This window comes from Typha angustifolia, chromosome 7 (assembly GCF_048772165.1).
Source record: "Typha angustifolia cultivar Huaian chromosome 7, ASM4877216v1, whole genome shotgun sequence".
Taxonomy (NCBI): domain Eukaryota; kingdom Viridiplantae; phylum Streptophyta; class Magnoliopsida; order Poales; family Typhaceae; genus Typha; species Typha angustifolia.
This window is the reverse complement of record NC_133245.1, coordinates 2,606,036-2,632,777: the sequence shown is the minus strand read 5'-3', so window position 1 is coordinate 2,632,777 and position 26,742 is coordinate 2,606,036. Positions and strand designations below refer to the sequence as shown.

The 26,742-nt window shown below is 35.3% G+C and overlaps 3 protein-coding genes across 6 annotated transcripts; all 3 read right to left on the bottom strand.

Annotated features, from left to right (window-relative positions):
* Positions 1-1,727: 1,727 nt before the first annotated feature.
* Positions 1,728-13,145, bottom strand: LOC140762408 (TNF receptor-associated factor homolog 1a-like). Of its 2 annotated transcripts, none has more exons than XM_073100194.1 (13): positions 12,987-13,145; positions 12,287-12,545; positions 11,531-11,642; positions 11,072-11,160; positions 10,907-10,975; positions 10,675-10,804; positions 8,962-9,120; positions 8,151-8,514; positions 6,720-6,832; positions 6,105-6,255; positions 5,311-5,765; positions 5,034-5,232; positions 1,728-3,389 (listed from the first exon to the last, which is right to left on the bottom strand). In XM_073100194.1, the coding sequence occupies exons 2-13, from the start codon at positions 12,471-12,473 to the stop codon at positions 1,965-1,967; spliced, it is 3,453 nt and encodes a 1,150-aa protein (XP_072956295.1). In that variant the 5' UTR covers positions 12,474-12,545; positions 12,987-13,145; the 3' UTR covers positions 1,728-1,964. The 2 variants fall into 2 exon arrangements, with proteins under 2 accessions (XP_072956295.1, XP_072956296.1); XM_073100195.1 differs by having other exon boundaries at positions 6,105-6,252.
* A 1,177-nt stretch (positions 13,146-14,322) lies between these two features.
* On the bottom strand, positions 14,323-16,339 carry LOC140762474 (uncharacterized). Its single transcript, XM_073100294.1, has 5 exons — positions 15,750-16,339; positions 15,200-15,251; positions 14,953-15,103; positions 14,594-14,711; positions 14,323-14,503 (listed from the first exon to the last, which is right to left on the bottom strand). Exons 2-5 carry the CDS (start codon positions 15,243-15,245, stop codon positions 14,450-14,452), a joined length of 369 nt encoding a protein of 122 aa, XP_072956395.1. The 5' UTR covers positions 15,246-15,251; positions 15,750-16,339; the 3' UTR covers positions 14,323-14,449.
* A 143-nt stretch (positions 16,340-16,482) lies between these two features.
* Positions 16,483-22,824, bottom strand: LOC140762472 (BEL1-like homeodomain protein 7). 3 transcript variants are annotated; one of them, XM_073100291.1, is made up of 5 exons: positions 22,647-22,824; positions 20,151-21,181; positions 18,095-18,471; positions 17,918-17,978; positions 16,483-17,364 (listed from the first exon to the last, which is right to left on the bottom strand). In XM_073100291.1, the coding sequence occupies exons 2-5, from the start codon at positions 21,021-21,023 to the stop codon at positions 16,738-16,740; spliced, it is 1,938 nt and encodes a 645-aa protein (XP_072956392.1). In that variant the 5' UTR covers positions 21,024-21,181; positions 22,647-22,824; the 3' UTR covers positions 16,483-16,737. The 3 variants fall into 3 exon arrangements, with proteins under 3 accessions (XP_072956392.1, XP_072956394.1, XP_072956393.1); XM_073100293.1 differs by having other exon boundaries at positions 22,678-22,813; XM_073100292.1 differs by lacking the exon at positions 22,647-22,824 and adding an exon at positions 21,940-22,627.
* Positions 22,825-26,742: the final 3,918 nt, after the last annotated feature.

Sequence of the window (26,742 nt, the reverse complement as noted above, 5' to 3'; positions counted from 1 at the left end):
AAAAGGTTGAATCTAATAAAAGCTTCTTCTTGACTTTCTCATTGAGTAGTTAAATTAATGTGATTAATTCACATTCCTTGTTTCAGATAACCTTGTTTTCCACATGTTAGCACTTTCCGGTCACTCTTATCTTTGTGTAGAGCTAATATAAAGATCAGGATTTCTGTAACACCACCAAAACAAGGTGTTGCATGAGTTTGTATCCTATTTTGAGACAATTAGGGGACAAGCTTTTCTCTGAGTGTGTTAGGTTTTTCTCATGATAGACAGCACCCTCTTTTTGAATGTGGCCACTATGAGCCATACATTACCACAGGGGCATAATATATATTAGGGTTATCTAATACCTCTCACCGTGTTATTAACGGCGTAAAGGAAAAATATTAATGGATCATCATTTAGAAGGTTTTTCTTTTTATAATTGAGGAGATTAAAATATCGCAAAAAAAATAACTTAGTATTTTGATATAAAAATAGATAGTAGTTCGAAAGGTGCAGATATAATTATTCCTCGAAGCCGACCGACATAAGTTTTAGGGCAACTCGATCCAGTCAATACTCTGCAAATTTGGTCTTCTACTCTTGTGACACTCACATCCCAATAGTCCACTATCTTTCGGCATCAAAACTTAGAAGAGTCGTAAAGTCAAAGTACAAGATCTCTAGTAGGCTCCTTCTTATGAATTTCGAGTTCATATAATTTACCATTTCATGCAATGAAACCTTGACCTTTAAAAAAATATATTTGGTGAGCTTAAAAATCCAATAGAAGAGTAGTATACGACACCACGCAATTCTAACTTGTTCTATGTTCCGATGCATGGAAAGACCATTCCAATCCATGCAAAACTTTATATATTTTTCTCCTCATTGCCTCGTTATTTCCCTACGTTAGTTTCTTTGACATTCAGGTTAGACCATTCCAATATTATTCTCATCTCCCTTTAGCTTTTCCAACCCAACACTTGGGGTCAAAATCTTGGACTTTGGGGCTCTAATCCTCTCTCTCCCTCTCTCTCTCTCTCTCTATATGTATATATATATACATATATACATATTGAACACCTTCGTATATCATTTGAGTCATCTCTTCTCTTCTCTTAAAAACTTATCTTAAGATGAGTGGTTTTGCGAAGCAATTCCTCTGCAAATTCATACTTATAGTCTCTCTGTTGATTCTTGTGAGCTTCGCCGCCTCAGGGGACGGCCGGCTCATCGGAGGGTGGAGGTTGGTGGATCATGGCGTTACATTTCAGGCCTTGCCCAAGGGTTCAGATACGCCGTCTCAGCCGTCGGATTGCACAAATGGGCATAGCAGCAGTGGTGGCACTTGCCCGCTAAATTGATTGAAAATGGAAGTTCCGGCGTAATTACATTTATTTATTTATTTTTACTTCTTTTTTTTTTTTTTGGGTGATCTTTCTCAATTTTTAATTATCATGTCTATGTGAGTTTGAGAATGCTATACTCATTTGTTGGTTTGGTGGGTTGTAAGTAGGTGGTGAACAGCATTCAACATTGTATATTGGCAGTCAAATCAATGATATAAAGCATTTTTCCCGTACACGGGAGAGCTACTGGAATCAATTGACAGTTGCCTAACTTTGCATTTGAACATTAATTTTTTATATGGGTTTGACAAAATCCAATCTTTTTTTTTTTAAATTTGTATAGAAGATAGAAGTCAAAAGCTATATATATATATATATACTCCAAGCACCCTCAATGTTTTGAGACATTACAGTAAGCAGAAATGCAGAATTTCTATTCATGATGAAAGACCTATCTCTTGTTTGCTCTCAATAATTTATGAAAATAAAATAGTGCTTGAAATCCAGCATTGTTCTTTAGAGAATTTCCTCTTATCATAAAATTTGAGGATTACACCTAGCCCCAGAGCTCAGTCTCACAATAACCTCAATTACAAGCACAATTGCAATTGAAATATAAACATTTTTGTGCCCTCATCGCCCATTAGCAGGATGATACAGGGAGTATCCATTTAACCCACTCGCCAAATTAGAGTAGTCGCGCAGATGGTATGAGTATCCATTTGCTTCGTTCATCAAATTCAACATCGACTGATCAGTATAATCATAAGGCCATCGCTTCAGTATAAACCCATCAATATGAGAATCAGAATAGGCTGGAAGATCCGAATGCAAAAAATGGGCAACCCTCGGTCCGAAAATAGGACCACTGGAGGAACAAAAGACATCATTGATGAAACCGTCATCAAACTGTTCAGCCTGATCAAACCGGCAAGAGCCACTTACTGAGCCAATGTCAGAGAGAGTCCCATTACCTGGCAAAGAGTACTGCCACCGCAACGCGTTGTGATGATTGTGGAGACCCTTTACTGTCTTCGCATTGCTCTGCTCCTCATCAAGCAAATAATTGATGATATCGAGGTGAGGGAATTCGTCAGCCACCACTGCCTGTGGCTGATGTGAGGTAAAATATGCTGGAATCTCAGATGAAAGCTGCTTACTTTGAGACTCTCTGTGTGGGTCAGGCCTCTCATTGTCGCTTAGAGTGCTTGATCTGAACTGTCCCACACAGCTGCTGCTTGATTTTTGATGTGAACAGTCATCCCCCAAGGTGTTCTGGTTTCTGAGTGCTTCAGGCTTAGCAGAACCAAAAGTGAATCCAGGTCTTACTGGGGTTTCATCCTTCCTTGCAGAAGTTTGCGGTGGAAACAAAGATGCAGATGATACAGATGCTGATACAGACTGTGTATATGTAGCATCTTGGCCAAAGGAGTTTGACAGGTGAATGCAACCAGCTGGGCGTCCACCTATAGTGGTTTTACCCATTATGGCATTACGGTATGACTGAGGAAGATAACTTGGAGCAGATGGAGATGGATCATTGCTCAATCGATCAGATGCATTCACTGAGCGTGAAAGTAATGGCGTCGCTTGCACCATAGAAACACGAGGTGCAGTTGGTCTTGGTACCGGGAATAGAGGGGCACTTGTAGGCCTCGACGCTCCAATGATTTGGGGAGTAATGGCACCCTTCGTTGGAGTTTTCCCTTGATGAAGTTCAGATTTGGAGGAAGGTACTAGCGATCGTCCTGCCAGAGGATCTGGATTCTCAATTTGGAATGACGGAAGATCATTAGCATGAACTGGCTCAGCTAAGGTGGCAGAAGTGCTGCTAGCCACAGTGGCAATTATGGTGTTGGTAGCAGCAGCAGGCTGGATGGGAGTGCTAGTGCCAGTGGACATTTCTGGCAGTTGCTTTGACTGCTGCAGAACATAAGGAAGTTTCTTCAGAGAACTGGATGAAGAAGGGGATGACTCTATGGTTGTTTTAAATGAGGGACTCGCAACATCAACTTGATCCTTTGCATTCAGCTTCTTTTGCATGAAAACAACTTCCTCCTGAAAAACAGTTATAATGATTAGTGATGCTTGGTCAGTCTATCATGCCAAACCCCAACAGCATAACTGCACTAGACAAAAATGCAGAAAATTACACAGGCCCACGCTGTGAAAGCATGGACTTGAGCACAGAGAAAATCTATTGGTACGTATCTTCATATGTTAGAAAACAAATTCATGTGCATACTGCATTTACATGCAAATCAGAAGTTTCAACAATGATAACACCCCTTACCCCTTTAAGCAAAGAGAATGTTCAGAAATATGGAACGACTCTTTAACACATGATAATTCGCAAAACTGGAAAAAAAAAATCATAACAGCATCTAAGATGTGTGTGGTATCACTCCAAAAAGGCAGAATGGTCTAGTTCTAGTTGAAATTTCACTTAGTCACGAAGAAATTCAATTTACAGTCAGGATATTTTATTAGTAAACACAAATGAAACTACAAAGTTACTGTGAAACTAAATAGTAAATTCTTGTCATACAAGCAACTTAAGTATGAACAAACTGATGATTACTGCAATATGTTAAAGATCCTCAAAGTTATCCTTTCTACTATAAGAATAGTGAAAGTAAAATATAAAATTTGAAGAAAGAACCCACCTTCAAAAAGCTGAGTCTTGTTGGTGAAAGCAGACAAAATGAAGTATGACAGATAACTACAACCATGAAAAATCCATAGAATACATGCTAGAAAGATTTCAGCAAAGACTAAATGCATAAAGGTTTACTACCGGACACTCAATCCATCTTTGATGCTCATATCCAAGTTAAAAACCAGGAAACCTCCGTATAAAAAGATATCTCAAGTAAGATCACTTTAATGCACAGCAAGCAAACAATATATTATGATTATATAAATATGCTGTTGGCTTTAATGTACCTAGGGAATAACTAATGTGGTTTCTCCAAAGGCTTGCTACTAGCTCACTCCATTTTTATGTATTTGATGGTTCAAGCAAGTACCTCTCCAGAATATTGCAACTTTAATCTCAAGTGTTCATCCACAAAGGTTCACTTACAGAGTCTAGCCTATCAACTACTAGAGATTTGGTACAAGCTGAAGACATATTCTGAGATTCAGGAAAAGTCCTAAAGCAGGAACAAAAAGATGGGAGGTCAGGTCTGTTACATGTTTGCAAACACTTGCACAGAAAAATTTGTCGCTTGATAACTCTAACTATAAAACAAGGAAGTCCCATCTTCTATTATTTGGAAAGCAATCATTTAGTGATCACTTGATTAAAGGATAAGATGTCTCTTAAAGTACAAGCATAACATGGAGTTCAAGTTCACTAAGAAGTCATAATTAATAATGTAAAGCCTAGAATGTGATTGATAAGGCCTTAAAATCTTGTACAGCAAATGATCACAAATAAGGCCTTACAGGGACAAAACAAAGAAGTAATCTTAAAGCAACTTTAATGTATAGGAAATAACGCCCCAAATCATTAAATTTTCATTTTTAAGCAAGATTAGTTTCTAAAGTAAACCATATGAGTACATTTACCCAATATAAGGGACAAACACACATGCATGAAATCCACACTTTTCTAAGAGTTACCTAACCCAAATTTGTATTGAACTTGTGGAAAGTGAAGCTGAACAACTAAAAAAGGAAAAGACCACTCATCTCCACCTTCTTCTCAACAAAGTGTTGCTCATGGTGGTGTGTCCTATCTTTCAAGGAAAGTATAGGGGCGCCCATTTCAGGTTTGCAAGCTCTATGACTGACGGATATATTGCACTCAGAATCAATGGCAGCATCAGATAGTGGATTTATTCCACCACCATAACTTGTTTGACCAATTGTGTCCTTATACTTCTGATTATTTTCTCTGCAGAATTGTTTTTAAGCAATTAACATACAAACAGAGGCCGCTGGAGCAACCAAAATTCCAAAGTTTAAAACCTACCGATTAGGTGGGGCTTGAATTTTGTTATTTATCAAAGTGCTACCCTTAGATGGTCCGTTCATCACAACTGAAGGGATCGAGACAGTTGAACACGTCGAGGAGCTATCATCAATAAAAGGACTCCCCTTTTTTGTTTGCTTGACTTGTACTATGACACCACTAGCCTTGATGGCAGATTGGATTTCCTGTATGTCTGACTCCCAATTGATAGAACTGGAATCACCTTCATCTAGATCAATTTGAAGCACCTCCGTAATATCAGCACCATTGTCAGACACAACAGATGCGTCTTCTGCAGTATTGACCTTTGCAATTGTTGGCTCATCCTCCTTAGGGCAGAAGTCATCGATGATAATTTCATCAGATGGGCCTTGAAAATTTTCCCGATTACTTGAATGAGACATCTCATCTCTTCCTTTACCTTTAGCTTTTCTACTGTTCCTCTTCTGCTTGGTCTGGAGAAAATGTAATACCAAAAAAATAGATTTAGTATAATAATTGCTTTAAAATCCTATTGCAAAATGAAGGTTGCACATCTAATCAAAGAAATTAAGAAAATCAATTATGCTTACCAGTACCACAAAAAGGATTTAACATTTAAGGCAATGGACAAAAGGCAAGGCAAACAAGAAAAAAGATTACAGAAAAATATAACTGGGAAGAATGGCCTCAAACAACACGTTATGAATTTAGTAAGCATCAATCTGCTGAAGCCAACAATTCCAGCTGTTTGAACTATACAAATTGTCACCGAAAAGGGAGAAAAACAAAGAACTGCTATTATGACAATAAACCTGTTTTTTCTTTGCACGCTTCTCCTTTTCAGCAGCACTACGCTTTCCCTTGAGCTCAAGTTCTGCTAATGCGGCGGCTTCTTCCTCACGGATGAGCTGCTCTTGCCTCTTCAAAGCAACAGCCTCTAGGTAAGCAATCTCAATTTTACTGCTGCCAGAAAACATGTAGAATAAAGATAATGAGAATAACAAAAACTCATACAAGACCAACTTGTACAAAACCTGATTGAAGGAGGCTGTAAAATCATAGATTACAATTTCCATACTTCTGAGATTAAGTGCATTGGTAGTTAATTAAATGGGCATGATACAATATAACTTTCTAAACTTCAGAAAACAAGGAAACAATTATTCATTTGGAACATAGTAAAAAGAGTAACAATATAATATCTTTGGAAGAGGCAAATATGAAAGAAAGCTGTATTTAAAGCAAGTAGCAAATACTGGCTTAATCAAAATTCATCTAACATACAACCATATACTGATTCAAAATAAACAACAGAACATCCATGCCTTTAAAAATGGTTATTGGACCACCAAGTAACTGGGACTGATGCCTATAAGAAAGTTTGACTATATTGATTTGTCTTATTAATGCAGAAAAATGCTAATTACCTGAATATATGAGCAAGGACAAAAATTTCCAGAGTCTTACGACCTATCTCAGTAAGGCGCCTTTCGTCAAGCTCAATGGAATCTTTGTTAAATTCCTCTCCAGCACTTCCATCCTAAATAGGAAACTATTTGTCAGAAACTTAGAATACCACCAATTTGAATTTTTGAAACTTGGAAGATGGAGAATGCAGTTAAAAACTTACGAAGCATGCTCCCATAATGCAAATATAAGGAGCAACACATCTTGGGAAGCTAAAGACATATTGGGTATACGATGGGTTGAATCCTAGGAACAAACTAACAATTATCAGAAACTTCCATACACAGGCCAACCACACATACCATACACACCACAAACCACTCCGTACAACAGAAGAAAATTTCATTCATGCGGCTAAAGACACATATATGCATGTATATATGTGTATGAGTTGTGTATAATATATCTGAAACAGGTATTAAAGTGATCCTAGATAGCTAATGACACAAATACAGCATAAAAGGTTATTCAGAAAGGCCCGCAAAAAACAACAAAAGCCAACAGTGGATTGTACACAAAGAATATTGTAACTTAAGATGCTAATATTTATATATCCAAAATATCACGGATGATTTAGATATGTTGATGTTATTAATAGCTCTCATTGCCTTCTAATATGGAACGAAGGAAATATAGCATCCATGAGATTGCATCATTCTGCATTGGTGAAAATAGGAATTAGTCCAGCTCTAATATAGCTGTATCCATATACATGACGCTTGATGGAAAGGTTTTCTCACTAGTAACTATTATGTCATGCTCTAACAGAAAATTGTATATCAGTAACCAATCTAACCATTTTATTTTGCGACATTGCAATCAGAATAGCTGCTGCCTTTCTAAAATCTGGTGACATTTCCATTGTTAAGCAAATGAAGTTCTTAATTTCTTTTTCAAAAGAAATGCTGTAATGTAATATCACCTTAATTTTAAAAAATTCTATGTTACTATTTAATTTAATTTTGTATGTACAATAAATTGCTTAAATAGGAATATAATGAAGAAAGACACCAATTTAAGATTTAAATACTAGTGAGAGATTTAAAGGAGGTACATTTAGTGGTGCACACATTATCTGGAATATTGTGATTGGCTGATGGTAACTTAATATACATAGATGATAAGATGAATGAGTTTCTGACTTAATTGATTATAAACCACAGCAAATGCAACAACTCAGTTTTTTTTTTTTTTAAAAAGAATCTAAATTAGAAAACATGCCAAAGAATCAAGTTATAAAATTAGCTCGTGTATTAAACTCTATCTCAATAATTTTGGAAAAGAAGTGTTTAGCGCATAACAGGTGCAAACAATTTAGTGTGCTATTATACTCACAATATATAGAATCCTAATTAGTCAACTGCAGTAAGAACTTATAACACTAAACCTACCTTAGTCCGATTCTGGGAACATTTGTCATCCTTAGGAGGCAAAGGCTGGTAAGCCAAGGATTCTGAAACTACTCCTTCAAGCAACATTATTACATCATCAGCCAACACAAACATATCGTTATCAACATGCACCATAGAAATCGGAAGGTCATCCAGATTTACTAGTTTTCCTCTCCCTTTACTGTCCTTGCTCTGGCATTCAAGAGCTTTTAAGCCACTACAGAGAGAGTCCATGACCAAGGTCGATGTAACTTCTTTCTCTACAAAGAATTGCTTGACAACTATCTTCAATATGGCATCAGTTTTGTCTCTTGACATACGCAGCCTGGAACTCGGGTCAACTCCTAGCCAAAAAGCATGAAAACTGCAACAACAAAGAATGAACAAATACAAAATTAGCACCAACAAATAAGTTCTTCAAATTAGTGAGATTATAAAACCGGAGATAGGTTCTCTAGAAATACTAAATCAGTTCCTGCAGTTTTATTTTTATAGAAGAGGGCCCTGCAGGTTGCTACTTTCTAGTATTAGTTGTTAAAGTCTCGTTTTCATAAAAGAGATTCCAGCAGTTGCCAACATTTTAGAACTAGTCCAGGGGCTTTACTTCACAGTACAGATTACTCCTGACTTGATGTCATAGGGAGTAATTTAAAAAAATTGCAAACCACAAGGACCACATTAAACCAATATGATCTTAATTATAAAAGTATAAAAATGCAAACCATAAGTATCTCTTTGGTGAAAATGGAACCACTGGAACAAATTCTATGAAGTTGCAAAACACAGGGAGTAAATATACAGATTGTCTAACCTGGACCACCTCAGTTTGTCCTCAATGAACTTGCTAAGTTTGCTTCTTCTTTCTTCAAGAAAACGCCGAAAAATTTGCTCTACGTTGGATAAATACACCCGAACAAGTTCTCTCCGATACTGACGATCAAGGCAATGAAATGGACGGTGTGCTTTCTCCCTAGATCAGAAAAATGCAGAATTATGAAAATGTATAAATTGGGTCTCATAGACACAAAAAAAAGAAATAATTACTATACATCAGTTAATGATCATAAGTTCTAAAACATGTAAGACCTTTTTTGGAAAGCCAAACAAATATCTCGATTCTCGAGGAGGCATAAACCATAAAGCCATAAAAAGATAGTGGAAGCTCCAATAAACAGAAAATATAAATGATGCTGTCAATTAGTTTCTCTGGATACTTCAAGATAAGAACAAATAGATTTAATATTCATAATCAGAAAGTAATAGACTAATAGCAGATTATCCATTCAATATAGAGGAAATAAGAGAACAAGAAAATAAAGTGTACACTGTGACACTCATCACAATTGGCATAATGAGAATTATATCTAAAGAACTAAATGTTTCTTTGAACATCAAACAGCAGAGGAATAGCTTTAACACCCACTTTCCCTTTCCTCTCCCAATTAAAATTAAAGTACCTATAGAAAATGGTGAACAATAATTTGGCATCTCATCAAGAGAAAAATGTGGAATACTATGATCAATAAAAGATCGATTCCTCTCTGAAAGAGATTTATGAATTAGACTTGTTTTGAGTCAAAGGAGTCTTAGATAAAGAAATAAACAGCCACACGATGAAAGGACTGAGTAGTTTAAATAAATAAGGATGTTAATAGTCTTAAAATATTAGAAATCTTTCTCAATAACACACATAACCAGCAGTCAAAACAAATCATACCACAAGTAATCTCTTTGTATGTATTTTGTTAATTGTTTAGTAGTTTATCCATGTTGATCTAGAACAAGTAGTTCTAATGCAGTATGACAAGGACAGATGGTTGCTCGCCATGAATCAATTAACCAACATTAGTGTTCTATCAATTAAGCAAATCTATATCCTTGGCAGTGTTCATTACTGTCAAGAAAGGAAAAAAAAACAAGATGCCGATGCCCATTTTGTTCAATGATGCTATTGATATGTCTCTTGTTTCAAGAATCAATAAATAAAGGTCTCATATATAGCTCTTCGGAATTCTTATGGGCACATATAGCAGGCCCTTTGAACTGTTAATTCCTTACATCTGAATCCATGCCATAGTAAATATTTGATGATTTTACTAATCCCGCTTTAAGAATTTGAATTAAATGATATAACTGTATCTACTCAAATTATAAAGCTTATTATAACAATATCTAAATACGTGCTTCCATGAAATATGTATGTGATCACTTTCTCCAATCTCTCATTTTTAGATATGTAATACAGCCTTCCCATAAATAGTGATAAGTTTTAGTCAACTTCTATAAACAAGCAAAAGATAAAATTCAAAACCATATGGACATAATGATAGAGCAATTTTTAATAAACGTTAGTAGACGGATATGACTCCACTTTACCTTGTTCCTTTATTAAAGTTCACGAAGTCAAAATTGACCATAATAAATGATAGGATTATTTAATGTTAGAATAATAAACCAGACAATCCTTTCTTAGTGAGAAGACAGTGATACAAATTTATGATCTAAGTTTAGATAAACTAGGTACCTAATAACCTGAACTTGAGCTTTGATAACAAGAGCATCAAAAACGAGAAAGCCATCATAAAGTTTTGACAACTCCATAAATTTTTTCCATCCCCAGTCATGCTCTTTCTTCCAGAACCGGTGCAAAGTATCTGCAAATTAAATTTGTTAAGCTCACAGTGCAATATTGAACACAAACAACAAATATAATTCATAGCCAGCACTGGCTCCATAATATCTGAAATTCAACTGACCGGAGAACTTAGATTTCTTTGGATCTGTATTAATTACTGCTATTGTAAACTGTGCGAAATGACTCCAACCTGAAGCATCCAGACAAACGAAAAACAAAGACATAGTACTAAAACAAAGAACCAAATTGTACTGACAAATAAGGATCGCAAACAACTGTTACATACCTGGGAGAAGTTTATCGTGATTAGCAACACAAAGAAACAAAGATAAATGATTGCATACATCACATCCTTGTGGGTAGATTAGAATATACCTGAAAAGCAATTTCAACAAATTTTAGCTATTGGATGGAAGATAAGTATTAGTCATTTAGTCTAGACTCTAGATAAATTTAAATATATAAAATGCTTAAAATTACCAGCGAATTGCTCAATAAGTTTAACTAAAGCAAGACAATTTAGCAATGGAAGCACTGCATTTGCAAAACTATTAAGGACCTAGAATGTTACGACTTATGAGGAACATAAATAGGTAGCTAAAGAACAACTACACCGTGAAGGTTAAATATTTTGATAGAAGAAAAAAAGTAATTACAAGTACACCAAGAATGCAAAAGATTGCAAATAAATTTATGGCCTAAAATTAAAAACTCTCAGATATGTGAACATCCATGGGCCCCATACCACTTGTAACCACCAACTTCAAATGCATTGCTTCGCAGTTCTCTCTTGTTAATTTTTGAGAAACTTTCAATCTTCCACGTAAACTTTCCAAATAATTCAGCAGGCTTTGGTCCTGGCAAAAGGAATTGCATGCAGACAATGAGACAAATGACACAGCAAATGATAATACCCAAAAAAAAAAACAAAGAAATAGAAAATAAAGCAGTCTCTAATGAATCAAACATGTAAAAACTAAAAAGATTACATAGAAAACTTCAACAGCATTCTTAAGAACTGCACCTTCCACTTATAAAGTCTCAAGATGTATCTAACATTTTTTGTCAAAATATATATCTAAAGTTGACTATCATGTAAAATTAAGCTAAGAGAAGCAGCATTACGCTCAGAATAGGTGCTTGCCTTTTTTTTATGGTTTAAAAAAACTAATCAAGCACCATACTTCAGCTATATATAACAACAGAAAATAACAAGGTTCAGCAGGACAAACAGCTAATGTAGGATGACAACACAAGCCTTTATCTACATATATTCTGTAAAACTCAATAAACAATTCCAGAATATACACCTCCTATCTTAAGCACTGACTTTAATGAGACACCTTGACCTATCTAGCTCAAACATATAAAGCAAAACTTCAAGTACAAATTAGAAACTAAATCATGTAGTTTGACGCCATCTCACACATAAAAAAGCTAACATTTGTGAGAGAGATACTCAATAGTCAGAATAGATCAAAAATGAAATAAGACAACGCACCACAATCGCTATCTTCGTCGGTATCCCAGTAAGGGGGCGATGTGGAAGGTGTTCCATTTTCAACTTGTTCAGAAGAGCGCCATTCTGCTAGAGAATCCCCAGACTGGCTACTCTGCTCGCTTGACAACGTCTCTGTGGACGAAGATCTACCATTGATTTCATACTCCTCGATCATACTACCATCCATTGAATAATCCACTATAATTATTCAGCCTATACTATTGTCCCTCTCTCCCTAGTCTCCCTCTTGCTTCTTCACCTGCGCAGAATCAAGTCAAAGTAAGATTTGACATCATTTGGTAAAAGAACAAAGTATAGACAAATTACAGAAAGCATGACGTTGTCGTTTCTTTGAGAAAAGACATCTTTCTAGAAGAAACCATTAAACCATAAAAGAATCATCGCAGGTAGCAAGCATAAATGCGTAAAAGCCCAGTATAAGAATAAGAATGTCAGAAATCAACCTTAAATTTATCGAAATCGCCGTCCCCGTAATCCCCCACAAAAAAAAAAAAAAAAAAAAAAAACCCTCAACCCCAGAAAACCCCCACAAAAGATTCGATTTTTCAAACAAAGCCCATCAAAAATTCGTCTCACAAATACGAAATAACCAAAAACGCCTCAAAAGGAAACAAACAGCTTCACCCAGAATCTAAGAAGCCCAATGAGTTCCAGAGATTCCGGAGTCCGAATCGACTACCTTATGGTAGAATCCTAGCAGTCGAAAAGGTTGATAATAGCAATAAAGAAGGGAAAACTTGCTCCTCGTTCCTCCGAGAGAAATCGAAGACGAGGAGAAAGAGAGGGGATGGAAAAGAAAAAACGTAAGATTGGGGGGCACAGAGGAAAGAGCACGAGAGTAAAAAATAAGATTAATAACGGAAATTATATTTTACCCGACGTGGCGTGGTTAGGCTTAAATTAAAATCATTATTTTTTTAGGTATATATTTGACTGATTTACTTAAATTTTAGATGATATATATACATATATATTTATCTGAAATTTGACTGTCTCCATATTTAATTTATAAATTAATTAAATATATGTCAAAAAATATAGTAATTCTAATTTAAATATAACTATAAGAGTAAAGGGATATAAATGAAACTATGATGACCTAAATAAATTTAAGACTAACCAAAATAAAAGATGATAATAATTAATAATATATATATTACAAGGATAATAATAATAATCTATCATTATTATTATTATTATTATTATTAGAACGAGGTAATTAAACGAGGACTAGTATGAGATTAACAAAAGGGGAAGGGTGCAGAAGGAAATCCGACGTGTCATAATTTTTGCTAGAGCCACCAATGGGAGGCTCGCACGTAATAGAGATGATCATTTGTGCTGTTGATCGAGCATAATAGGCCGTGCCTCTATTTGGAGGCAATGGCCTCTAGGCTAGGGGGGCGGCTTGAGGTTCAAAAACATCAAATTGGTTATATTTTATTTTTATCTAATTAAATTTATTTTTAAAAAAAATTAAGACTAACTAATCAAGTTCGAAATTTAGTCTCAAACTAAACAAGACCTAGTCTATACCAAAATTAAAGATAATAGTGATCAATCAGTTCTACTAGAGTATTGGTATCTTTTGTCATACGGCTTCGGTCTCAAATAATTATTATAAAAAAAATTATTAGTGATTTTGTAGATGAACATAATAGTTTAGCTCGGTTGATATTTCAGTGATGCTATTAACTTGGACGAATTGTTTATGTATAGTATGTCTTCCTTCGAGTCTATATCTAATCTTTCGGCTCTTGAATAATCAAAAATACTAATAATAGTAGTAGGGGGAGAAGAGAAGGGCGTCAGTTGGAGAAGGAGAAGAAGGGGAGGTGAGGGAAAAGAGAGAGACCATTAATGCATTGGAACGTACGATGAAACTTTGGTATAGGATGGTCCAAAGACAGTCGATTGCAGGAATTTGTCATATTTGTGGTACTCTGGCAGCAGTTTGATGAGATGATAGCTTCATCTTTATATGTGTGTGAGTGACTTAATAACAAGAATTGAAACACAAACACTATTATTGCTAACAGGGGAAAATAAAGTCTGAAAATAATGATATTATTATCTGCAAAGAATCTCCACAATATAGCAAATCATTCGCCTTCAAGTTCAATAGATGAATCCAAAGGCACGCTACAAAGCTATTGCAAGAAGTGTTATTAGCACTGCAACAGAGCATATTAAAGCCTGCAAAGCATCAAAGAAAGAAAGAAAAAGTTACAAGTTAATACTGAGAGTAGGAAATGATATAAATTTATATATTATGTAATTACTTACAGCAATGGCAGAAGCTGCAAGGCCTGCTCTCTCCCTTGGATCCTTCAAATAGTACTTCCCAAAGTAAAGAACAGTAGCAAGGTACCAGAGAAGAGGGAAAGCAAAGCCCAGAATGAAGCTAAACAATCATAAACTTTTCATGTTAGTGATATTAATCTACAACCAACATTGTAAGCTTTACACTTTTATCGAAAATACTTTACATCTTGTTCTTATTATCATTTACACTACCATCTAGATATGTATTATTTGAACCCTGCATTTCACTTCTAATGTCTCATTAAAGAGGCCTGTCGTAGAGATATTAGGATGTGAATGATAGTAAAAACAAAAGCGTATTAAAATTTATAGAAACTTACCATAACCATCCTATTCCACAACCAAAACATGAAAGAGGTCTGTCATAGAGGCCATTGCAAGGGCTATCGTTGGTTTCAGGAGTAGAGAGCAAATAGCGTTTCCCTTCATCAGGCTGGTGTTTTGCAGGCTCCTTGTACTCTGGAGTTCGATCTGCGCAACATTAAGGAAAATAATAGTTTAGTTAAGAATGCGTTTAGATAATTTCAGTTCATACTAGTTTGTTTCTGTCGGGTTTACATGGTCAACCTTGATCTGATTGAAGACCAACTTCATTTCTCGAAGCCACATCCATGTTTCCCTAAATTGATCATTAACAGATCATAATTCTTAGTAGAAGTATTAAACTAAGTTTATGATGAAATGCTAGTATAATTGTCAGCATTGCATAATTGACTAAGATTGGTACTGAAAAAACTTTGCATAGTATCTTCATTTCTTGAGTAACTACCGGCTGATAGGATCCAAATTCAATGCGTATGAGATGCACATTCTACTAATATCGAAAGGCAGGCTTACGGAAAGAGAGAAGGAAGAGGAGATATGAAATTATTACTTGTATTCTGAATGTATAATATAATCAACTTCAACTTATACTTCCCATATCCTCAGTAATCAGTCTAAAATTGAATAAAGTAAAAAAAATTCATTGCGTGGCAGCAATTACGTGATCAGTTAATTTACAAAGCCATCATCAAATAACAAAAGGGAAAAATGAATCATGAAAAATATAAAGTGGTGCAAAGAAATCATACATGCCATTTAGTAAAAGGAAAAGGAGGGAGAGAGTGGCAGGTACCTGGGCGGAGAGAGAATTTAAAGTGGCTCCAGATTACACCGAAAAGAGCATACGATGTGTTGTGAATGGAAAGATAAAGTGACAGCAACTCCTTGAAGGAAACGGTTATATCCAGTAACTGACTGCTGCAACTGCTGCCGCTTTTGAGAGTTCCACACTTATAATAGTAACTGCCGGATCCAAGTTAGGATATATCTGTCCAAAGAAAAACATCGCTTTCAACTCTTGTAACGCCTGTCGGCAATTCTATAGATACATGAGAATATGCTTGAGAAATGTAGTTGAAGATGGTAGCGAGCGGCAGTAAGAGTATACATATGGTTATCCGACATGTATGTCAACAACATAATCCGACACATTCCGAGTAAGCCAAGCATTTTTCTTTTTCAAAAGAAGAAAAGAGCAAAACCAAAGCCTTACCATCAATTTTAACGTGGTTTGCATTGTTCAATATATCTGTAGGAAAATAGATGTCAAAATTTGCAATCAAAGTTTTAAGGAATGGTAAACCTGTGATGATAGAGTAGTCAAATCATGTCAAGATTAACTATGACTGTATATATCACCAAGTAAATGGAGCAAGATCCTTTTGCAGATTTAACTCCAGACCTGATTTAATACTATCACATGACAAGGTCCCACTGAAAATTTTGGCGTGCCAGACCTGTGTATATCTTCCAGGTGAAGCCCATGCAAAGTCTTTCCTCCAGTAAAAAGAGTAAGAAGAGAGAGAGATTGAAATCTTATGTTACATTAGCTCTTATCTTTACAGGATGATTCTCAAATCATGTGATTTTACATGTATTCTATCTTTACAACATGCTTGGCCTATTGATTCCCACAGTCGAACTTATATTACATCATGTTTATACTATCTTGGCTCTTCTATAGCAATTGCAGATAATGATATAAACCCATGCCCTTGAGGTGTCTTATTCTCACTCTAGAAGTATCCAATGTTGTGTACTTCCTTTCTTTCCTAGATTATTCAACCCACAAAATCATGCAGCAGAGGGGGTGTTTCAATCTGCCTCTGATCCATTAGACCCATAGAATCATAGTCAGATCCATTGATCCCGAGAGGAGCAGTGCTATAAATTTCTTCACCTCTGACATCTGGGAAGCCCTGCTGACAGTTTGGAACAGTGAGACCACCATCAGAATGATGCAAACCCAGTGTGAGGGACACACTGCCATTCCCATAGTTCCCTATCTTGGCCATCTGGTAAGACATGAACCTCCCATTCCCATCAGATATTTGGGTGACGGCATCATGAAGGAGGCCACTGTCCCTTCCACCAGGCCGTTGGTCCTTTAACATGAGATTCATGAAAGTGTCATCTGCATTTGCCTCATTGTGGAAGCCAATTTCTGCTCCACCAAGGTTCATGTGGGTGTTGTTGGCTTTAGAATCATTGAATTGACTTGTTTGGCATCTTTCAGAACTTTTCAAGTCCTCCTTTTCCTCGGAGGACCCAATCTCGTCTTTACTTCTGGGTACATTATCAGAGGAAGAATTTGATTCCATCTCCATGTCACCTATCTCTTCTTTATACATGTCTTCAATCATAGGCTTCCAAAGACGTACACGAGCATTAATGAACCAGTTTGATATCTGTGCAAAGATAGGTCAAGATAGTTGTTAAATTGTAGATTAAACACATAGATTTTCTTTTTTTACTTTGCGAGTCTATTTTTTATAGTTGATAGAGAAGTGTATGTAGAAAAGCAGTAGAGGATTGATATCAACCAAGATCCAATACGTAGCAACATGAATTAGTGAACTCTTTGCCCTCGTTTGTCCTATTCGATGCACAAAAAATGACTACTAACTAGCAGATGATTACATGTGATAATTCACATTCCCAATATTTGGACCTTTTGATAGTGAAAACGACATTTATATCATAACGGAAGTTTCTGGCAACCAAAATGAACCCCCAGCAGGTGTGAAAGAGCTTTCAGATACACGGCATAAAAAAACCTAAGCAAACATGTGCATATAAAATGCAACTAATGTTCTGATATTTAAGTGAAGAAATCACCTAAAGTTACTTCAGTGAAAATTTAAGCTTTTCTATGGTGAGATCCCCTTATAAAGAAAACTTGAGGAAGAAATCTCCAGAATAAGAAACAATAAGATCTCAAGAAGAAAAAACATTATATACCTGACTCCTTGTTAAGCCAGTCTGTCTTGCCAGCATTAACTTCTCAGAATCCTTTGGGTAACTGGGAAATAATATGAAGCATGGATTAATGAGAAAGGAAGATAATAGTGAATGCAAGAAAACATGAGAGAGAAGTGAACAGAAAGAAAAGGAACACAGTGGAATAAAGGAATTTACGGGTGAAGGAAGTGTTCAAAAAGCCAAGCACGTAGAACTGAAACAGAATTTTCTGGCAGTCCTCTCTGCGGTCTCCAACCATTTTGTTGAATCATGCCAAATTGCTGGACAACCCTTTGTTGCCTTAACTGTTGATCAATGTATCGAAGGCGAGTAAATCCACCAGCTTTGCCAGTGGAACTGTCTTCCTCTCCAAGAACTTTTCGAATTGATTGAATTTGATCACTAATAGCATCTCTTAAACAGCGGAAGTGTCGTGAAATTGTTTGAAGAGCAACTGCAGTATATGGTTTAGCAGCTCCAGAGCCAGCTACTACATCAAAAGATGAAACTACAATTTGCATTTGATTGTAATAGTGCTTGTATTTTCTGTCAACCTGCAAATTTGAGGTAAATATAACTAACACTAAAAATGACATAATAGTACACAAATGAATTATTAAAATTTATCCAGTGGCATAACTCTTGAAAGGAAAAGGGAGTGATTTATAGTAAACATTCCACGTCATTTATTACCAATTTAACTATATACACACACATGTAAGAATTCAAAGATTGTTATCTGACAGTCATTAAGTACTCATAAGCTGGAAATTTACCTGCGCAAATGCAGTGCATCTAGTTTTTGATACACTGAAACTAGCTGGACTCTAATATGTTTAAATTCTAATTACAAAAGTGATTGTGAAAAGCATCACATAATTTTTCAGCCCATGCATGTTGGATCACATTTACAATAGTACTTAAGCCAGATCCCAACTAAAAGATATCAAACTTTAGGAATCCTCAATTACTGAGCAATGTTACCGCGGACAAAACTTGCCGCAATTAACAGGCATGAATCAATCCCTGAATTCTGGGTGAATCAAATGTTGCCAGCATATCCAGCATTAGCAACTATAGTGTAGTTAGGCAAAAAAATGTTCCATGAGAAATTAATTGTGACACAGGGCTTTTCTTTTCAACTATTACAGGACAAGGCCTTCCTTTCTTATTAATGCAGGCTTCCGACATTAAAGCTAGAATATACAATAGGCATATATAACAGGGTTCACAAATTCCTTCCACCATAATTTCCTCATATATTCTTCTACCAACCACCATTTTTGTTCTCTTCTGAACTGCAAACTTTTTTGCTCCCAGAGAGAATGAAAGCACAAAGTGTCATCACGATGTTCTTCCTAAAAGGAAGCTTCTTAAAAGTTAAAAAATTATAACCTGACAAGCAAAGTAGAAGGACCCAAAACACTACTGTGAAATACTCTTGCTTTCCACTATCCTTTCACCAAACACTTACTTCATTTTCCATGTTCATGTAAATTCAGTCTTTAACTGGCTCAATCCAACCTGATGTAACGAAAGAAACAAAGCTTCATGGTAGTTTGAGATGCAGTACTCCATCTTAGTCTGAGATGACCTTTATCTTGTTCCACAAGATCTTCTCAAGTTCTATGACTTACTATCAAAGCTCAGTTCACTATGAATTTTCAGCAAGACGAAGCAGTTCACCAGCCAATACTATTTGACAAAAATCATTAAATTTAAATTGCTCAATGATTTCATATCTAAAGAAGTTGAAGCTTTATGATGAAGTTTTGGAGGAGAAGGGAAGTGTAATGGCAAGCATAAAGTCGGTCACTGCAAAACCACTCTTCTTAAATTCTACGGGCGGTAATTTGTAGAATTGATGCTAATCCAAGAAAAAGGTCGCATGATATAGTAGTCGCATGATACAGTGCATGCTTCATAAAACAGCTGTAGATAAGACTGGAAATTTAAACAAGGGGAGTATATGTCTTGCCACTAAAAATAGGCCAAAATAAATGCTGATAAACGAGTTTGACAAAGACAGCAAGAGGTGGTTCCATATAAGAACAAAGCAAATCCGGTAACACGATTGCCAAGTTCTATGAGGTAGTTAGAGGAATATTAACCAGATCTAACGCCATCAACAGTCAGAACTAATATGCATATAAATTTTGGGAATGAGATTTAGGTTGCATCAGCATATTTGTATTTTATCTAGAAATATTATTTTCAGGAAATAAATTTGCACCTCATCTAACATAACCAAAAGCTTAGTCATCTTGTTCTGAAGCTCCTGTCTTTCAGAGGGTGGGAGCTCATTAGAAGAATTGGCATTTGACTCATCAGGATTCAAAGGAGCTCCATCACCTTTTGACCCCCCATCAGAATCTTTGCAATCTGTCATTCCGGCAGATTTATTCCAACTTTGGCATTTCTGTGCTTTCTGTTTTAAAGCCTTCCGGACATTCACAACTTCATCAAGCAATGCTTGTGCTGCCTTAAGATATTTGGAACTAGGAATTGTGCGAGAGACATCAGATTGCATCTGTTTCATTCTAGAATCATCATCTCTATGTGACTCACCATTTCCCAGTAGATTTAATTGATGGGAATTTGTTGTCGAGATTTCTGGCTTAGCCGGCAAGTACTGAAATGATGGCATCAGAATCTGCGTGCCGAGGCTCAGAGATAACCCTTGGCCTTGCACATTTGGCATATTTGGTTGCTGAAAATTTAAGTTTTGACCATTTAAAATTCCAAATTTTAGCCGCCCACTGTTATGGTGATCTTCAGCAACAGAACTTTGAACAAGATCAGCTGCACTACTTGGTGATCCGCCAATCATTTGCATGAACAGCATCTCATTTCTCCCATCCTTCATAGCATTATAAGGATGGTGACCAAGATGCGAGGCAATCAAATCAGGTTCTGCTGTAGATGAATCTTGTGAAATCATTGTGGTAACGCCTACAAATTCCGAATATGGACCAGAGGATGAATGATTCGGATACACCAGGTTGCCCATGACTGATGGCACAGGATAGGATGAATTTTCTGGCTCACTTGAATAAAGGGTGGGCATGTCCCTTTGGTTGCCAGAGCTTGAGTAGTAAGTAGCCATTTATCCCTTCCTTGGCTTATCAGATATTTTAGGATTCACTAGCAAGGTAGCTCAGACGTCGTATGGTGCATACTTCCTACAGTCTCTGCAGTCTTAGTGATGGAGTCAGACAGGTTTTCAGTGACATCATTGAAGTTTCTCACGCATAAAGAATATGGCTGCAAAATATCATATACAGTAACAGATGTCATGTCAATGATGTAGACAGGAAATTGATAGATGCCTCAGATAAAACATTATCCTTTATAGAAACTATGTCGTGTCAATGATGTTAACAGGAATTTAACTGATGCTTCAAGTAAAATCATACTCATAAAGCAACTCATGAATTTTAAATGCATAACTTAATAAGTACCAGTGTACCACATAATCTTAACAAGCAGCAACAAATAAGGATATTGATTTACCACTTATTTAGATATCTAATGCATAGGAATGATGAGCAAGCATGTCACATATTAGAAACAATGTTCTATAACAGAACAAAGTAAATAGAGGCCAGAGAATAAGGACGCATTACTTGGTTTTAAGTTTTTAACAGAATTTTGTTTGTGTGTGCGTGCTCCTCTCTAAACTCCAGATTCATGAATAAAAGTATGTGGTAGCCTGGAGATATTTATGAGAGCTGTAATCTCTTTGAAGACTTTGAAAGCAACCATCACAAAATATAGAGAAAAGAAATTGTCTTGGAACTTTGTTCCGTTATAAGATAAGAAAACAAAATCTGAAGCTGTTAATTACGAAGAAGAAAAGAAACCTTTACTGGGGAGTTTGAATATTTTATATCTATGAGCAACAACTAAAGAGGACACAAGGTACATAGGGGTGCAACGAGGAATTAATAACTCTTCAGAATAACAAAATCAAATCATCGAGAAAACTAAAGGTTCAAAATTTTCAGGCTTCAGACCTTTACCGTATCAATTACAGGAAGAATAGCTACCAGCAACACCAACACTCCTTGGAGTTACTTATCTGTTTTTGAGATTAAAGATAAAAAACACCGCAATCAATCTGGACGAGAAATGAAACTCAACTCTCATTTTAGTAAGTGAAAAAACTTATTGACAACCATCAGCAAAATCTAATAACCCATAACATACTACAAAAACCCAAAAAGGAAGAACCTTGATGACTCTTTCTTCCAATTTACTGCAAAGAATACAAAACCAAGCGAAGATTTCACATGTACCAAAAAACCCTAAGACCCAAAAATTCACAGACACAATCAAAAACTCCACCAACCCAAAAGCAAAAAAAACAAAACGAAAATATTACAAAACCAAGTGCCCAAAAAAATTTACAAAATCAGCTGGTCACTGTATTGGTAACTACCTTGAACACCAAACCCACATCAAAATCAAAAACCCTGGTTTCACCAGCCAGGGCACAAGAATTAGTACACATAAACAGGAGACAGAAAAAGGATAAGGAGAAGCACAAGAACAACAAAGAGAACAACTTGATAAGGATGTTGATATCGTTCGTAAACAATCATTTGCGTCCCTGTTCTGAACTCAGGACAGTCACAGATTGATGGATACCTCGAGAAATGGATGGAAAGATATTTTTTTAAGAAAAGAAAAAGAAAACAAAAGAAAAGAAAGAATAGATTGTTATTGCCTGAGAGGGAGAGATGGGCGCTGCTGTGCACCTCACGGGGAGCAGGAAGGCAGGAATTCCCAGCCGATCTACTGAGGACAATCCGATCCCGAGATACCAAAAACAAAAAGAAGCCTCTCTCTCTCTCTCTCTCTCTCTCTCTCTCTCTCTCTCTCCCTCTCTCTCTCCCTCTGTGAAATAATAAAATACTAAAGACCTCTCCACTAACAACAACCCAACTATATAAAAATCCCACCTTTTTTTATATTTTTAATAAGTGGTTTCTTCCCTCCCTTGTGTCATTGTGTGCCTTCACCATTAACCCCTTCTTTTTCTCAGATTTTTTTGCATTAACACCCCTTTAATATACATTTAAATGTATTTATCATGAAGTCATAGACTGTCTAGCTCTCATGTATAACTCTCACAACTTACCAAACTCTCTCAATAAATATATCACAATAAATTTAAATCACATACTCATACTATTTCAATAGAAAATTATGAAATATTAATCCCAATATATTGATAAAAATTAATCAAACTCATGTTCTTAGCTACAAGAGTGATTTCAAATATATTCAGTCAGGCAAGCAAAATCTCAACTATTTTTATACAAAATTTTCATTAAATTAATAAATAATTACTTTTTATTAATGATATTTTGATATTACATGATAAATTTTAGACATCACAGACTATTTTATTTCTTTTCTTCACAAGAAATAAATAGATAAAAAATTAAAAGCAAAATAATTATTTAATATTTTTCATCTCTGCAGTAAGAGATCTAGGTATAATTAACTGTTAAATTAACAAACTTTTTAGAGCATAAAATCTATATCTGTAACCTCTCTTCAAATCTAAGCTTCAGAGTTTCTCCCAGACACCTTAAAGAAGGGAGTGGGTGATGTTGTTAAGATGCTATATCTTCTAACAACCAGTTGGTGGACCTAATCCTTGTCTTAGACTTAAAACTATCTATCTTTTTTCTCCATCTTGTCTTCTTTATAGAGGAACAAAACAACCAAAAATAAAACCTATATATTTCTTCTACTTGCAGACATATAATTAGATATATTTCCAACAAGAAGAGCCCTCCTGTTTTCAATCACCTTCATATTAAAATGAAGAAGATTAGATTAAATAATGGGTGTGATTAGTTGATTAATTAGTTATTCCTTGCCCACTTTGGTAAGTTCTCCTCATTTGCTAGCTTATATATGTCTATGACGTGTGATGATTAAATTACACATCATCAAATGTGTTGCTTTCTTTGTCTTTGAATTTAATGTGAGCTTGAGTTGCTTACTATGCCTACTAATAATAATTTTAATAACTTTAGCTGGTCCCCCTTCAACTGGATCTGCATGCCTCTGTTTTCAACTTGATTGCAATTTGTGGAACTTTCTTCTGGAATTAGGTCATCGAAATCGTCCACGTGGCGAGAGACAATAGGGATAGCGTCGGAGTTTAGAGCTCAATTAGTCTACAGCTAAGCACAGGGATTTTTTTTAATCATTCAATTGCTATGGATGAATAATCAAAGGAGCGAAGAATTTGTCGGCAGGTTAGGACATCTAATTTTGGATTTTTTTGCATATAAACACTTGTATTTTAATTCTGTTGAATTAATTTCTCTAGTTTTAAAAATATTTCAACCACTCCTCTTATTTTGTTGTATTTATTTTCAATATATTCTAATTTTATTTTCACTAAAATACATAGGAATGGATGTGAGATAGTTTTTTTCCTTTTTTTGCCAGTTGTTTTCTTTCTTTAATTTTGGACTGTGATTTTTGTATTAGTTCTTAATGATTGAGTAAATAAATTAAGCCTGGAATTTGGAATGTATTATCTTGCTCAAATTGAGTCAAGAATGAGTCAAAACTCTAATCTCTTTAAATCAACTCAAATTTATTTACATCACATCATAAGAATGTGGATTAGAAGTAGTAAATTCCTAAGTTTTATTGTGTCCCAATTCTACTAGAATTCTCATTTACATGAACATTTAATCCAAACCCAAAAGTTCCTCATAATGCATTAATGCAGTTCTAGCTTCAATCATTAGCTCTGCATTGTTCTTCATTCATTTTTATCTTGCTAGCATTTGTTACTTGAGTTATCTCTTTAATTATAGCCTTAAGTATGAAATCTTTCTTCCAAAGTTTCCATTTAACTCCAACTTTTATCTAGTTGGAAGTATATTTTAACTATACCAGCTAAATAGTTGGAAGTATTGTACATAGAAATAATATATATATATATATACGAATTGGAACATAGACTAGTCTAAAGTTAGGCACTAAATAAATGGATGATAAATATAATAAGGAGGCGGTGAGTGGGTCAAGTCTCCAGGACTATATTAAATGAGCAACGGCTAGTTGGTCCATTCCCACGCCCGCCCTACGTAGATATTAGTTATATATATATAATTTATTTTATTTTATTTTATTTACCTTGAAATATTTTGCGGTTATAATTTAGTTTGTATATTTCAAATAATTTTATATATGAAAGTTTAAAATAAACTTGAATAAATAGTTAAAATCTCGTTGTAACTTGCTCATTAATAAGTGTATACGTGTGAAAGTGAAAGCCTTCACGTAGTCATTGCATGATTGCTGACAAACGGCCAATATTAGTTAGCCGTGCAAATTAATGATGGCTGATGATAGAAGGGAAAAAGATTGAAGTTTTGTCAATAAATATGGCAAGGAAAGAGATGGTCTACTGAAGTTTACATGAGGCACGAGGAAGATGAGTTGCACGTTTTGCACTTCGCCATTTGTGAGGAGCTTTAATTGGAGGAGACTGGTCCAAAGTCTTAAGTGAAACAGGTTTAATTGTGTCATTTGTTGTTAAGAGGTAGGCAATCGCTGCTGATTGATAGATGAAGGAAAGGAATGACGATGCATAGACTATGGATAGAAGCTCAATGACTCTGCTCACCGTATCTCTGTGCTATTGAAACTATTATAGAGGTTGACAAGCGAATTTATATACTAAAACTTGGTTATCACATATTCGACTAAGCTAACAAAATTATTTTATCATCTTGTAATCTTAAGGAGATATCAAAGATACGTCAGAGGTTTTTTTATTTTACTATTCTTAACGGGACTTTTTATAACCGATGTGATTAATTTAATTTAATATTTATTCTATATTATATAAAAAAAAATAGATGATTTGATATGGGATAGCTTACCTGAGTCGATCACGCACACCCGACAATTTTAATTTTTGTTTAATTTTGAATACAATCACGCATCCAAAAATGTTGACCTTCTTAATTATCATTAAATTACTTCAACCATATTAACACCGTATTTATAAATTATTACAGTTTGGAGACTTCTCTGACACATTCTTTTCGAGTGCTTTGTAGGGCAAGTCTCATTTCTCCTCTCCTATTGGCGAATGTATATTATTTGCTAAGCAGCTTCTTTCATCAGTGAAAAACTTACATATGAAGTTTGATGGGTCTCAAATCAATGGCTTGGCCAATTGATCAAGGCCTAGGTGGGCTTGAGCAAAGGAATTGGCCAACCCTTTTATCCGGCCCATGAAAAAACTAATGTTGCAGTTTGTGTATAAGTCTTAAATATTTAATAAAATATTTACAAATATTTTTGATAAGAAAATAGTGTCAGATTACCTTATCTCACCTTATAATAGTCCGAGATAGTAAAATTTGCATAACTTAGGCACTCTTCTGAAAAAATGGTGCTCTGTGTACTGCCATAGTTATATGATGTATAAATGTGAGCAGGAATTTAATATGGGCTAGTTTGTTAGAGTCAATTAGAGTTTGTCATAATGAGTGTACTAACATATTAATTGTGTGCATACCATGATTAGTAGGTCGATTCAAATGTGAAATTTACCCTAAAATTTACCCTAAAGTACATTCACTGCAAACCCAATAAGCTCTTATTCGCAAATAACAAAAAAATTTGAGCCATATTTGCTAAACCCATTTTTTTTTAATTTATTTTTTTATTTTCTAGTCTTCTTTGGTTCAACTTTACGCAACCGCGGTGACCAAGGCGCCGACTCAATCCCAACTCTAAAACCGAAACAGTCCAAAAGCTTCTGCTCCACTGTA

What these genes read in the sequence shown, in the direction of transcription:
- LOC140762408 (XM_073100194.1), bottom strand. Translation starts at nt 12,473, where the DNA reads ATGGATGGTAGTATGATCGAGGAGTATGAAATCAATGGTAGATCTTCG. An exon ending in GACAAACTGAGGTGGTCCAG is followed by an intron (nt 8,515 to 8,961) that starts GTTAGACAATCT and finishes TTGTTGTTGCAG; the next exon opens with TTTTCATGCTTTTTGGCTAG. An exon ending in AGCGTGCAAAGAAAAAACAG is followed by an intron (nt 5,766 to 6,104) that starts GTTTATTGTCAT and finishes CATTTTCTCCAG; the next exon opens with ACCAAGCAGAAGAGGAACAG.
- LOC140762474 (XM_073100294.1), bottom strand. Translation starts at nt 15,245, where the DNA reads ATGGATGTGGCTTCGAGAAATGAAGTTGGTCTTCAATCAGATCAAG. An exon ending in TGTGGAATAGGATGGTTATG is followed by an intron (nt 14,712 to 14,952) that starts GTAAGTTTCTAT and finishes ATGATTGTTTAG; the next exon opens with CTTCATTCTGGGCTTTGCTT. An exon ending in TTGCAGCTTCTGCCATTGCT is followed by an intron (nt 14,504 to 14,593) that starts GTAAGTAATTAC and finishes GATGCTTTGCAG; the next exon opens with GCTTTAATATGCTCTGTTGC.
- LOC140762472 (XM_073100291.1), bottom strand. Translation starts at nt 21,023, where the DNA reads ATGGCTACTTACTACTCAAGCTCTGGCAACCAAAGGGACATGCCCACC. An exon ending in TTTTGGTTATGTTAGATGAG is followed by an intron (nt 18,472 to 20,150) that starts GTGCAAATTTAT and finishes TCAAATTTGCAG; the next exon opens with GTTGACAGAAAATACAAGCA. An exon ending in CTGGCTTAACAAGGAGTCAG is followed by an intron (nt 17,365 to 17,917) that starts GTATATAATGTT and finishes ATCTTTGCACAG; the next exon opens with ATATCAAACTGGTTCATTAA.